Here is a 12,492-nt window from a genome sequence, read left to right on the forward strand (position 1 = left end):
TGACTGCAGCAGAAGGCAACAAAAAATGTATTACTGCTAAGAAATTTTATGTTATTTGGAGAAATGTAGCATTTTGTTCCCGTAATGAAATCTTAAAACGGCTTCTCAGTTGCTCTATTTTCTATCCAGTGGAAAACAACACATACGCACATTCTTTATGTCCAATGTCACCAAATTAATTAAAATTAAAATCCTACTTCACCTGTTTAGTTGTTTGAATGTGTTTTCTGCTCAGCGGCTAACTACATTCTCATGCCCTGTGAACCGTCTTTAATGCTTTTGCTTGTGTGATTATAGCAAACAGTGTGTGGGTTCGACCTGCTCAGAGCCAATGGCCATTCGTTTGTCTGTGACGTTAACGGCTTCAGCTTTGTCAAAAACTCCATGAAATACTACGACGACTGTGCCAAAGTCCTGGGGTAGGTGTCGCTGCTATACTGTGTTAAACACTGGACTGTGACTTAGATGGACATGCTCAATTTCAAACAGCCGTGGATTGATTAGCACAAGGAAGAGCTGATGGAATGAGCTTTGCTTCGCATTTAGTCATTTTGTTTGTTTTTCTGCTTTTCTCGACATCTCCAGGAATATGGTAATGAGGGAGTTAGCCCCCCAGCTCCACATCCCCTGGTCCATCCCCATGGAGGCTGAAGACATCCCCATCGTCCCAACAACCTCAGGAACCATGTATGTAGAGAAAAACAAAAGATTAACTAATTCTGAGGAAAGATGTTGTTGAGCGGGCCACTGTGTGTACTACACGTCTGTCTTATAAATTCCTTAAATGATTTTTTTTTTTAATTAAGGGACATGTTAAAATATTTTTGCACTTAAAAATATTTTTAAGTGCAAAAATAATGAAAACATAAATTCGTTTTTTATTTTATTTAATTAAAAATGTTTTGTTGCTTAGTACTACACGGGATAATAAGTTCCATTTTTCATTTCTCGTTTTAGCCTTCACTTAAAATTATTCCCAGATGGGATTATGCAAAATCCTCAAAGGATTCCCAGAATAATTCTTAAGGGAAAAAAAGTAGTTATGGGAAAATGACACAACACATTAACAGATGGTTGCTTGGGTCCACTGAGATCCCAAACTCAGTTTAGCGTCTGTTTGAACTCTCTGGTGTGTTTTGCCTCATTTTTGTATTTCTTCAGGATGGAGCTGCGCTGTGTTATCGCCATTATCCGACACGGAGACCGCACCCCAAAGCAAAAGATGAAAATGGAAGTCCGCCATCCTCTGTGAGTCGCTCAGACTAAGCCTTGAGTTGTCTTCCTTCTTCCCTGTTCATACAACTCAATGCTTAGTTTTGTTTTTTTAAAGTACAAAAATTTATAATAAAGTTCTGTATATGAGGGAAAAATAAACAAGACAAAGGAAAACATTTGTGTACTGGATATATTCCCCATCCCATAATTTACTCATGAGCGTGTCCATATATACATAATTTAACATGAAAAAAGTAAACCTTGTGTTGTTAAGAGATAACAGATACAGCTCACTGTCATGAGTAAATTATAGTATAGAAACATCTATTTACAGGATTTACAAGAAGCAGAATTTATTAAAGGGACTGTGGAAACAATTAGATTTATTTTCCACAGAATGAAATTAACACATTTAGAGGATGACATTTGACGACCTTCCCCCTCCTGTACCCATAATGAGTTTTGACACGTCAGTAGATATTAATATAGATATGGTTTGATGATTAGTCAGAGTAGTTTCCAGGTTTCTCCGTGTGTGGCTGCATAGGCAGAGACCAGCTTATGATGCTCACTCAGTCATTTTGTTTTATAAGCCTGAATGACTTCCCGAAGCATTGCTCTGAGTAGACTTTCAAGGAGTAATATAGAAGAGAACAGATGGTAACAACAAGTTTATAAGCTACCTCACAGAATTAATGCTCACTCACGGCTTTGAATTGGGCAGCCACTGTTGAATGTTGCTGTGCATTTTATTTCAAGAACTTCCCCTCAGAAACTTTAACTCTGGGTCAATGATGGCAGTGTCTGCTGTCTGCAAACCTCCTGGTTGTCTGCTTTTCTGTTTGTGCCTGCATGGGTTTCCTCAGGCCGCTCCGTCTAGAGTGCATGCGTGCATGCGTGCACACGTCACTCTGTTGGCCCAATGATGGACTGGTGACCTGTCCACTGTATAAATAGAATGGGCTCCAGCTCTTTGCGAACTTTTGTTGGATAAACATTTAACATAAATGTTTTGTTTTTTAATTATTTTCTGATTTTTTTTTTCCCTCTGCTTATCCTTCACCAGATTCTTTGAACTGTTTGAAAAGTACGGAGGATATAAAACAGGAAAGCTAAAACTCAAAAAACCAAAGCAGCTGCAGGTGAGAGACAACCCTAATAATCTCCTGCTTCTTTTTTCCCAGGCTGTCTCTTATTTGCATATTTGTTTTTCTTTTGTTTGTTTGTTTGTTTGTTTTGACTGATTATGACTGAATCCTTTAAGAATAATAAAGTACTGTTAAACATTCCCACATATTAAGCGTTATCATCATCATGGACCACAAACCTTCATTGTCTTGTTGTCTAAATATTTACACTCCGCTGTCTAAATCCCGTCTTGCACACTGCGTTCATGCCATCACTGCGTGCAGCTCAAGCTCCAATATTTCACCAGCACTCGAGCTTAAAGGTAAAAACCTCTGTGCTTCCAGGAAGTGCTGGACATCGCTCGCCTGCTCCTGGTCGAACTGGGTCAGCATACTGACTGTGAGATTGAGGAGAAGAAGTCCAAACTGGAGCAGCTTAAGACTGTTCTGGAAATGTGAGTGACATTTCACCTGGAAAACAAACACACACACATATCATCACTCATCACCCTCCTGTCATCTCAGTCATCAGCAGACTTTCTCATACTCACAAACAGACACCTTCACCATGAAGACGCTCCCTCCCTCTTGGCTTGTCTTTAACTGCGTTATCTTTTCTTCCCTCCTCTATCCCTCTTTCCCACCCACCCATCCTTCCCTTCTTCACCCATCTGTTCTCTCAAAAGGGAATCCAGCTTGAATGACAATCAGTACGCACCCTCTCCCTTCTCACTTGTAAAGGATGAGGTTTTACTGGCCTCCTTTTCTTTAGCCAACCTAGACTGTGTGTGCAAAATATTAGAAATATTACAGATCTTTTTATGTTTCAGGCAGACCAAAACTCTGTGAAACTTTTTTTCCCTCAGATTTCACTGATTAAAAAATAAAGGAAGCAGAAGATGGATTAGTTATTGCATTTTAAGATTAGGCATTTGGAAGATATTTCTAATGTTTTGTACACTAACTGTCGACTTAATTTCCATTAAAATTCATTCATTTGTAGCTATTAACGTCAGACACATACACAGTCAAATGTCTCTGATTATTTCACTGTGTTTCTGTGTGTGTAAATCAGTGTGTGTGTGTGTGTGTGGTGCTACTTCGTGTGCATGCTTTCCTCACCACCTATCAGCTACACTCTAAACCTCCTAATGTCTTCCTTCCTCCCGCCTCAGATCTGCATTCTGGTAATTTGATGGCGCTGTACTCTGCACAGGAGCACATTAAAAATCATTAGAAAGACAGGGACGGTCAAATTTGCAAGAAAAGCACCGTTCAAACTACTGGCTGTTTAAACGCAGGGACATCACCATTTTTAAGCCTCAGCGGTAACATTTTGCCTGACGCTATGTTTGTTTTTTGAAGCCAGAGGTTTACCACATTTGGATGAGAGGGTGAAGTACTCAGTTATCCAATAACACTAGCTAGCATGATTGGCAAGCTGCATTCATAAACTGTGCAAGTGCAATGCAAAGATGCACACATGTGCAAATTAGTTTTTAGTAACAGTCTAATAAAATGCTAGACTTTCACTCAAGAAGACTGGAGCACAGTCTTAGACAGACAGTACCACACAGCAGGGTTTATCATTTTTCAGATGATTCCATTAAAAGCGCTCCAGAAAGCACCACCGACGCTAAGACGGCAGGGCGGTCCATTTCAGTGTCTCTAATTAGTTTAGCTGAGACTTGGTAGACAACGGTCGACTACAGCCTTACATGTCGGCACATTTGCCAGTTAAAGCAGCCACACCCATGTTTCCAGTAACAAAGTTGTTTTAAAGAAATTCATCAACTGTAGAGTTGTTAGGAAATCTGTTGTGACGATTCTGAGGCCAGGACTATAGTGTTTTCTGGCAGGCTGTGAAGCTGTGCATTTTATGTCAACTAATTTTACACCTTGATGTAAGTGGGCCAGACCAGCACCCTTTTCTGCTGGTGTAAGGAAGATTAACTACACATTTAATTCGTTAGGCATTTAATTATAAGAACAAGAAGTGCAGTCTCAACAATACGTTTTAGTTTTTCTACAGGATAAAGACATCTATCAGGACTCTTTGGGCTTGGACTGTTTGGACTGTAAGAAATGAATGTGGAGGATTAAATGTCTCCTAGCTCATTTGCCCAGACTGTCCTGTTTTTGTTAATAGACAGAAAATGTCCTGTTTTTTTTTTTTGGTTTTTTTGTGTGGGGGGGGGGGGTTCTCTCAGTTAATTGTTTATCTATTAATTACTTACTTATTTACTTTGGCGCCGTGTGAATGGCCGTAGAGGAGGTCTTTTACGGCTTTTTTACTACCGGTAATGAGGTTATAAAAACGCGGTTAAAACTCCAAATTTTATACTCTCCTTTTTCCATCCACTGGGCCAAACTGGAACCTTTGATGGGCCGATTCTGGCCTCTAGACCTTATGTTTGACAACCCTGTACTAGAGGAACTGCAGTTTTTGACTTTTGATGAATAAATATAAAATTAAACTGTCAGTGAAGTAGAGAGGAAAGCCAGCTCATGTACAGTGATCAAGCGTTGCATAGCAAGGCCCTTAAGTCTGAAGGGCATCTATATGCGTGCTGTGAGCTTATGCAGTAGTGTAAGCTATCCTGCTTTTTCAATCTAAAAAGGCTATAAACAGTGATCATGTTGCTTCCATTAAGACACAGAGCTAGGGAGCTGGCCACTTTAAAATCATGTGGAGCTACGCAGATGAGACCAAACCACATTTCCACATTTCTATAAGCGTCTGCACCTGCTTTCCCTTATTTCCTCCCTTATTATTTATAGACTTTGTTGCATCCTCCAATACTGCGTTTTAATCCAATAAGCCCCACCTGTCTGATTGTTCTGGGTGGTCCTTTTGCTCCTGCTCACATTCTCATGTGCTTACACACAGATACGCAATTACAAAGAACTGCAGTAAATATTTACCTCCAAAGTGACTGAAACAACTGCTAATAGTAGTGCTTACTGTAGCAGCGTGTATGATCGTTGTGTCATTGAAAGTTGTTGCCTTGGTCTTATCTCTCTTAAGCTCGCCTTGTCATAAACATGGAATGAAAGTCAGACGTGTGTTTGCTGCTAAACATTTGGACAAAACTCGTGGATTTGAGATGAAATCTATTCGATTGTCTCACTGCGTACATATGAAACTTTTGTTGTGTTTGCTTGATGGTGTGTGTGTTCATCCCCCCCACCAGGTATGGTCATTTCTCAGGTATCAACAGGAAAGTCCAGCTCACCTACCTGCGGAATGGCAAACCTAAAGCATCCAGTGAGGAAGAAGGTATCGTACTCGGACACCGATTGTTGTGTGTGCTGGGTCACAGAGATAAATTATATGTAAACAAATACACACGAATGGTGATTGGAAGTGAATGTCAGTGTAATCAGTCATCAGTTAGTAACTGTGTTTTGGAGCCTCGCCTTCAGTGTTTTGGTTGCACCTCACCACGGACAACATTATTTGTCAGTATGGCTACAGAAAAAAGAGTTTTGATTATTTATATAAAGAAAAATCAAATGTTAAACTTTCTGCTTCTTGTTTCAGATTCTAAGAAGGATGGCCCATCTCTGCTGCTGGTGTTGAAGTGGGGTGGGGAGCTGACGCCTGCAGGCCGGGTTCAGGCTGAGGAGCTGGGCAGGGCTTTTCGCTGCATGTACCCCGGAGGTCAAGGTACCAGCCAGACACATGCTCTAGCCTATAAGATGTCGTTACAACGGCTCTCACGCCTTCTGCTCTGGTGTCAGTTTTCAGTCCTCCTTTGTAGTTTCTAAAAGCGGCACCGTTTGCAGTGCCAACACATGATAGGAGTCATACATGCACTGTGTGAAAAGAGGTCAGGCTGAAACGGCTATGTTAGAGTTGACAAGCCAGATTTTCAGGCTTCCAGCTGCCGCTGCACTCTTTTTATCCCACTCATTGTCATTTGTGGCTGTGATGTTGTAGAAAGATTGCTGACTCACTGTTGCCAAGAGCAGGAACTTTAAAGTGTTACTCAACAACAATTATATACAATATTATTATAGTGTGGGACATCTTAGATTGTAGCAATAAAAATAAAAAACATTAGAAAGGCTACTCGTAGCAAATCTCTTAAGTTTACTGAAAAGTGAACTGAGCAGTTGCATGCACAGCATCTGTAAATAAAAATTACTGATGCCTAAAGTAATGATGGACTGCACATTTTTCTTCTTGGCGCAGCCCCTTAGCTCATCTGCTGTCTGAAACAAACTGTTTCAGATGGCAGTAAACTTTAAGTAAACTTTGCGTGATTGGCCTGGACTTGCAAGGAAAAAGGTGTAAACAATGGGGGGGGGGGCTTCTGTGCTCACAGTCAAAGCTGTCCCAAAGACAATCAAATTAAAAATTTCACTGTTGTCAATATCGTACAGAGCAAACACCGGAAAATGTTTGGCCAGGTTTAGTATGAACAGCCAGTGCTGTAACAGTGAGACAGAAGATAAGGAAAACAATGATAGGGATGAAGGACTTTGGTGACCTAGTTACACTGTTTATATATAAAAAGATTAATTCATTTCTTTTAAATGGAACAAGCATTTTAAGTTTAAAGAAATTGCAGTTAATTGGTAGTAAAATAATCTTTAGTTTCAGGTGGAAAAATTAATGAGACTAATCTTGCCACTTCAGTACAATCACTCATGTCTTGCAGACACCTTCTGAGGACATTAAGTCACATTTTTACCTCAAGGCTTTAAAACTGTTTGAACAAACTGCTGCTCCATAACAGAGTGAACTCTCTCTGTTGAAGATCACGTGGTCTGCACCACAATAAGCAGGAATTATGACCTGGATTTAAGAGTATACTGTCAACACCGGCTTAAACAGTCTGATGTGAAAGGTTGTTGAGATTAAGCAAAGATGCTGAGCTGCAACTCTAGTGAAGGCTAACAGTATCAGGACAAAAAATGAGAATCGGAGGACCTAAACAGAAATGCACTATTACACTCGTAATAATAACTACTTCTTACTGACACACTCAGAGGTATTCATTTGGCTCTATTCATTCCTATAGTGTTGTAGATTCAATTATACTGATTTGTCCCACTCTAATAAAATTCAATAAAGATATAACTTTAATAAAGAAATAATTCACGTAAGACTGCTGTAACCTTACATCGTAGCCATTGTGCTGGATTGAAGTGTAGCCTCAAGTATGGGGGGGAAGAACTGCTTACACATTTTTTAAAGTACTGATTTAAATTCATGACATTCAATATTTTTTTTCTATTTTTTTTTAAACCGTAACAGTACCTAAGCTGAAAATGCTGCTCGCACTGCCACCTAGAGGCTGTACCAAGTTGTCCTGCAGTTAGGTGTGGCCTCATCTGAGAACACCCAAAATGGGTTTTGTTCAAAGTGTTTTAAAACAGAAAAGCAGCTTTAATTTCTCTCTGTTCAGATTGAGCAGTAAGAAGTCAGCTGCATAAAGGCTTTTCTTGACATTATTTCCTGTAGGGTCTTACAATTAACAATAGTGCCATTTAGTCATCACCTGTCCTACCTAAAGGTTTGTTTTGTGCTGCATGCAAAACTCAAACTATAAAGAAAACCAACCTGAAGCAGAACTAAAAGTAGACCTTGTGTTGCTTCTTTTTTATCTATAAAAAGAAGACAATTGTCTCATCCCAGCCACTGTTTTCAATCCTTTCTTTCTCTCCACCACAAGTTTTGTCGATTAACTCTGCTCTTCTCTGTTGTTGTTGCTCTATGTAAACTACTAGCCGGTAATCGCCGGTCCCTTGGCTGCGATTCCCCTATTGACTTTGGTAAGAGAAGGGTTTCCTGGATATCACCGCTCTTCCGCTCCTCTGTCATTCTGAGCGTTTGTCGCTCCGTCCACTAACGTGGTCTGCTCTCTCCTCATATCATCATGATTTTGGTTAATTTCACATGGCGACTAGTCCTGTTTTGTATCAGATTGCTGTGGACTGCTTTATTTTGTGTCGATGTGTTTCCAAGATGATCCTCCAATGTAGACACTGTTTAGGTCACTTGCCCGTACATATGCGGGCAGCTAAAGTGACTGGAGCTTTTCTTTTTCAAAGCTAACGCGCATCATCTCACACTAATCCTACTGCATTTTTTTTTTCACGAGTTGTTGAGATGTTGTTTGATAAAAATCTATTTTGGCCTGTGTTAAGCTTTAAACAGGGATATGTCTTCATCACGTCCCAGATTTGCTGATCTCTGTCAAATGAGGCATGGCGATGCAGTGTCAGGCTACCTGCAGAAGAGAAATGCATGAAGCATCAGTGTGATTTGATCTGTAGCGTTAGTTTGCATCCACCCCCTACATTAACATGGCATACTGGGAATGTTAAAAGACTTGGTCTGTTTTCAAAGAGAGGTAATCTAGGATATTTAATCTCATCTGCAGGGGAGTTATTGTCACAAATTTTGGGGAGACTACTAAAACTTCAGTTCACTTCACTTTCACTTCATTTTATATTCAGCTTAAACAACAACATTTAAGTTCACATTTAAGTGAAACGAACCCTATTAAAATCTGACAAGCCGATGCATTTGAACTGAAAGTGATGTTGCACTCGCACATGTGCTGTACTGGCCCGTTGTGCAATATTTGATGGAAATCTTTGCTACTATTGGGTACAATCAAAACTAAAATTTGTTTTTCTCTATTCTTTCAACTACCTCACCGACTCAGTCGTTTCTTTAAAAAAGAAAAGGAAAGGGAAAAAATGTGTTGTACTGTACATCTGAGTGCTGTAATCATGCCAGTTAACTGTGGCGCTCCACTCTGTGTTCAATTCTACAGGTGACTATGCCGGGTTTCCTGGCTGTGGCCTCCTGCGCCTGCACAGCACTTACCGCCATGACCTGAAGATCTACGCCTCTGACGAAGGAAGGGTGCAGATGACTGCTGCTGCTTTTGCCAAGGTAACTATGTCACTGTATTGGAAGACTAAACTCTTCATATAAATGTTACTTTAGTACTTAAGCAATTCTGATGGAGCTTGAGGAGAGCATTTAAAGCAGCTTTGCATGAACAAGACCCACTTGTTTGCCATAAATTGGAGCCGCTTGGCTTGCTTTCCTGGCCAGTGTGGAATTTATGTTCCCACTGCTCAATATTAAACACAGAAGTGTGATGGCTGTAAAACGGCTAACTGATCATCTGCAGAGGAATGGTCTGTTTGAAGAGTTTGAGACAGGTTGAGAATTTATCCCAAAAATAGAAACAACATTAGTTAGGGGTGATCGTGGCTCAAGAGTTGGGAGTTCGCCTTGTAATCGGAAGGTTGCTGGTTCGAGCCCCAGCTCGGACAGTCTCAGTCGTTGTGTCCTTGGGCGAGACACTTCACCCGTTGCCTACTGGTGGTGGTCAGAGGGCCCGGTGGCGCCAGTGTCCGGCAGCCTCGCCTCTGTCAGTGCACCCCAGGGTGGCTGTGGCTACAATGTAGCTTGCCATCACCAGTGTGTGAATGGGTGGATGACTGGATATGTAAAGCGCTTTGGAGTCCTTAGGGACTAGTAAAGCGCTATACAAATACAGGCCATTTACCATTTAGTTAAGGTTATGAATGACAAGACAAGCGTAGTGATGAGAATGGACTCATCTACCTTGTTTGCTTCGGGTTACTCGTCACGACTTAACCCTCACATATTTATTTATGTAATTTTTTTTAACCATTTCAAATCTGATGCATGTCTGCAGGGTCTTCTGGCTCTAGAAGGGGAGCTCACGCCCATCCTGGTTCAAATGGTAAAGAGTGCCAACATGAACGGACTGCTGGACAGTGACAGCGATTCTCTGACTGACTGCCAGCAGAAAGTGAAAGCCAGGCTGCACGAGATCATGCAAAAGGACCAGGACTTTACAGAGCAGGACTACCAAAAGGTGTTGTCACACATGGAATTGCTCAGATAGTGATAAGCTGTATGAGGCAATTTCTTGTTTGCAAGTAAAGTCTCCAGTTAATTTAAACAGTTAAATGCGCCTCTTAATCCAGATAAGATTTGGATTATTCAAAGAATTTTGCAACTGCTCATACATATGTTGACCGTCTTTTCTGGCATAATCTCATGCGCGGTGTTTGGCAGAACATGTTATCTATTTACTTCTGCTTCTATCATGTCCCAGTTGGCTCCGACTGGCAGTCCGTCACTGGTGAACTCCATGAAGGTCATAGAGAATCCAGTCAAAACCTGTGACAAGGTGTATGCCCTCATCCAGAGCCTTACATCGCAGATCCGAAAGAGACTAGAGGACCCCAAGTCTGCAGGTACTGAGAACCTGCAGAAAGGCTGCCTTTTAAAATGTTTTACTGTCTTTAAACCCTCAGTATTTATTTTAGTCATCAGGTGTTATGTATGAATAAGACTGATGCAGAAAAGCTTGTAACTGTAGTGTATATATGGAGTTCAAAATTGATCCACCCCTCATTTCTTTATATTCTGGTAGGAAAATTGGAACCATGTGGAGTTATTTATTGAAACATGAGGTTAGCCAGCTTTCTTGTCATTTCTTTAAGAAGTCTTCAGGAATAGTTCTCCAGGCTTCTTCAAGGACATTCAAAGCTCTTTTTTTGGATGTTGGCTGCTTTTTGTTCTGTTCTCTGATAAGATGATCCCGCCCTGCTCAATAGTGTGTTTTTGTTTTTTGTTTTTTGTTTTTTTCTATCCAGTTATGCTTCTTACACTGCCTTCTTACATCGGCAGTGTGATTCCCATGGTTTCATGCTGAAAAGTGAAGCCGTTGCAAATAAAACGCTTTCAGTGTGGTTTTGCATTAATCAAAATCTGAGGGTGTTTTTTCTGTATTCATGATTTCAACAAGATCTCTGACACCAGTGCCTGAAATCCAGAGCCATGACAGAGCCTCCACCCTGTTGTACAGGTGGCTGTAGAATGTCAATGTCCCAAGAAGAAATGTGTGAAAACCTTCAGAAAGCTGGAGAATTAATATTCAAGAACCTTTTTAAAAATCTTTTATAGTTAGGGGTTTTTTTACGACAATGATAAAAATTAGTCGCTGTATTTTTAATTTTTTTTTTTTTCTTTTCTCCAGACCTACAGCTTTACCACAGCGAGACGTTGGAGTTGATGCTACAGCGCTGGTCTAAGCTGGAGAGAGACTTCCGCATGAAGAATGGGCGCTACGACATCAGCAAGATCCCAGATATCTACGACTGCATCAAATATGACCTTCAGCATAATGCCTCTCTTGACCTGGAGGACACGCGGGAACTTTTCAGACTGTCCCGTGCTCTGGCTGATATAGTCATACCACAGGTAAATCACACCAATGTCTTTAATTGCATTTTTTCCAAGTGCTGCCCAGCACTTATTTTTAAATTTTGCACAAATTTGGCATTAGTAATGAGTGATGTAGCAACATTATTCCAATGGCGCATTTAAAATGTCATGCTTTAGTCAGAAAACCTTACCAGCGAGAGCAAGGTTCAAATCAACCCTCTATTCATTAACATGTCTTCTGAATTAAAGTGACTTGTCACAAATAACATGCAAAAACATGGTATTTTAATGGATTGCCCTCTTGTTCATTGACATCAGGAGTATGGCATCAACAGAGCAGAGAAATTGGACATCGCCCAGGCTTATTGTGTTCCCCTGATGAAGAAAATCCAACTGGACCTGCAAAGGACCCATGAGGACGAGGCTGTCAACAAGTTGCATCCTCTGTGAGAATGCAGAACACCACTGAAGCGCACAAACATGTTTATAAGCCACATGCATACATGTATTAACAAGTATTACAGGTGTTGTGTTACTCACTTGTGTCTCTTCCTCCGCCCTGGTGTTCAGGTATTCTCGGGGTGTCATGTCTCCTGGGCGTCACGTCCGCACACGCCTCTACTTCACGAGTGAGAGCCACGTTCACTCCCTGCTCAGCATCTTCCGCTACGGAGGCCTGCTGAATGTATGCAGTGGTTTTGTGTCACCTTTGACTTTTTGATTTCCTGCAGGTGTGCATGTGCACATTCAGAGGGCGAATTGCCAGAACAGAGCTTTTGTAGCGTTGCACTTATTGCAGAGGGTATTCCTTCCAAGACAGAAGGCTTTTTGAAGATGACTTCAGTGACTTGTTCTGATAAGACCAAGCTGAACTGTAGTTCTAAGTTAATAGAACGCTTATGTCTAAATTGGACT

At 40.9% G+C, this 12,492-nt stretch overlaps 1 protein-coding gene across 6 annotated transcripts in view; it reads left to right on the plus strand.

The window, feature by feature from the left end:
• Positions 1–12,492, plus strand: part of ppip5k1b (diphosphoinositol pentakisphosphate kinase 1b) — a 46,543-nt gene that overhangs the window by 16,202 nt on the left and 17,849 nt on the right. For 4 of the 6 annotated variants that reach the window (XM_042224635.1, XM_042224636.1, XM_042224637.1 and 1 more), the window contains exons 9-22: positions 298–419; positions 586–687; positions 1,162–1,248; positions 2,282–2,357; positions 2,688–2,797; positions 5,537–5,622; positions 5,887–6,012; positions 8,082–8,126; positions 9,137–9,258; positions 10,037–10,219; positions 10,463–10,604; positions 11,390–11,613; positions 11,896–12,023; positions 12,148–12,262. In XM_042224635.1, the coding sequence (XP_042080569.1) occupies positions 298–419; positions 586–687; positions 1,162–1,248; positions 2,282–2,357; positions 2,688–2,797; positions 5,537–5,622; positions 5,887–6,012; positions 8,082–8,126; positions 9,137–9,258; positions 10,037–10,219; positions 10,463–10,604; positions 11,390–11,613; positions 11,896–12,023; positions 12,148–12,262 (1,668 nt within the window). The remainder of the gene's footprint in view (positions 1–297; positions 420–585; positions 688–1,161; positions 1,249–2,281; positions 2,358–2,687; positions 2,798–5,536; positions 5,623–5,886; positions 6,013–8,081; positions 8,127–9,136; positions 9,259–10,036; positions 10,220–10,462; positions 10,605–11,389; positions 11,614–11,895; positions 12,024–12,147; positions 12,263–12,492) is intronic. The other 2 variants (XM_005931654.3, XM_005931658.3) reach the window with 1 other exon arrangement.

The sequence above is a fragment of the Haplochromis burtoni genome, unplaced genomic scaffold, assembly GCF_018398535.1.
Source record: "Haplochromis burtoni strain Fernald_Lab_line unplaced genomic scaffold, NCSU_Asbu1 Contig_145, whole genome shotgun sequence".
Taxonomy (NCBI): Eukaryota; Metazoa; Chordata; class Actinopteri; order Cichliformes; family Cichlidae; genus Haplochromis; species Haplochromis burtoni.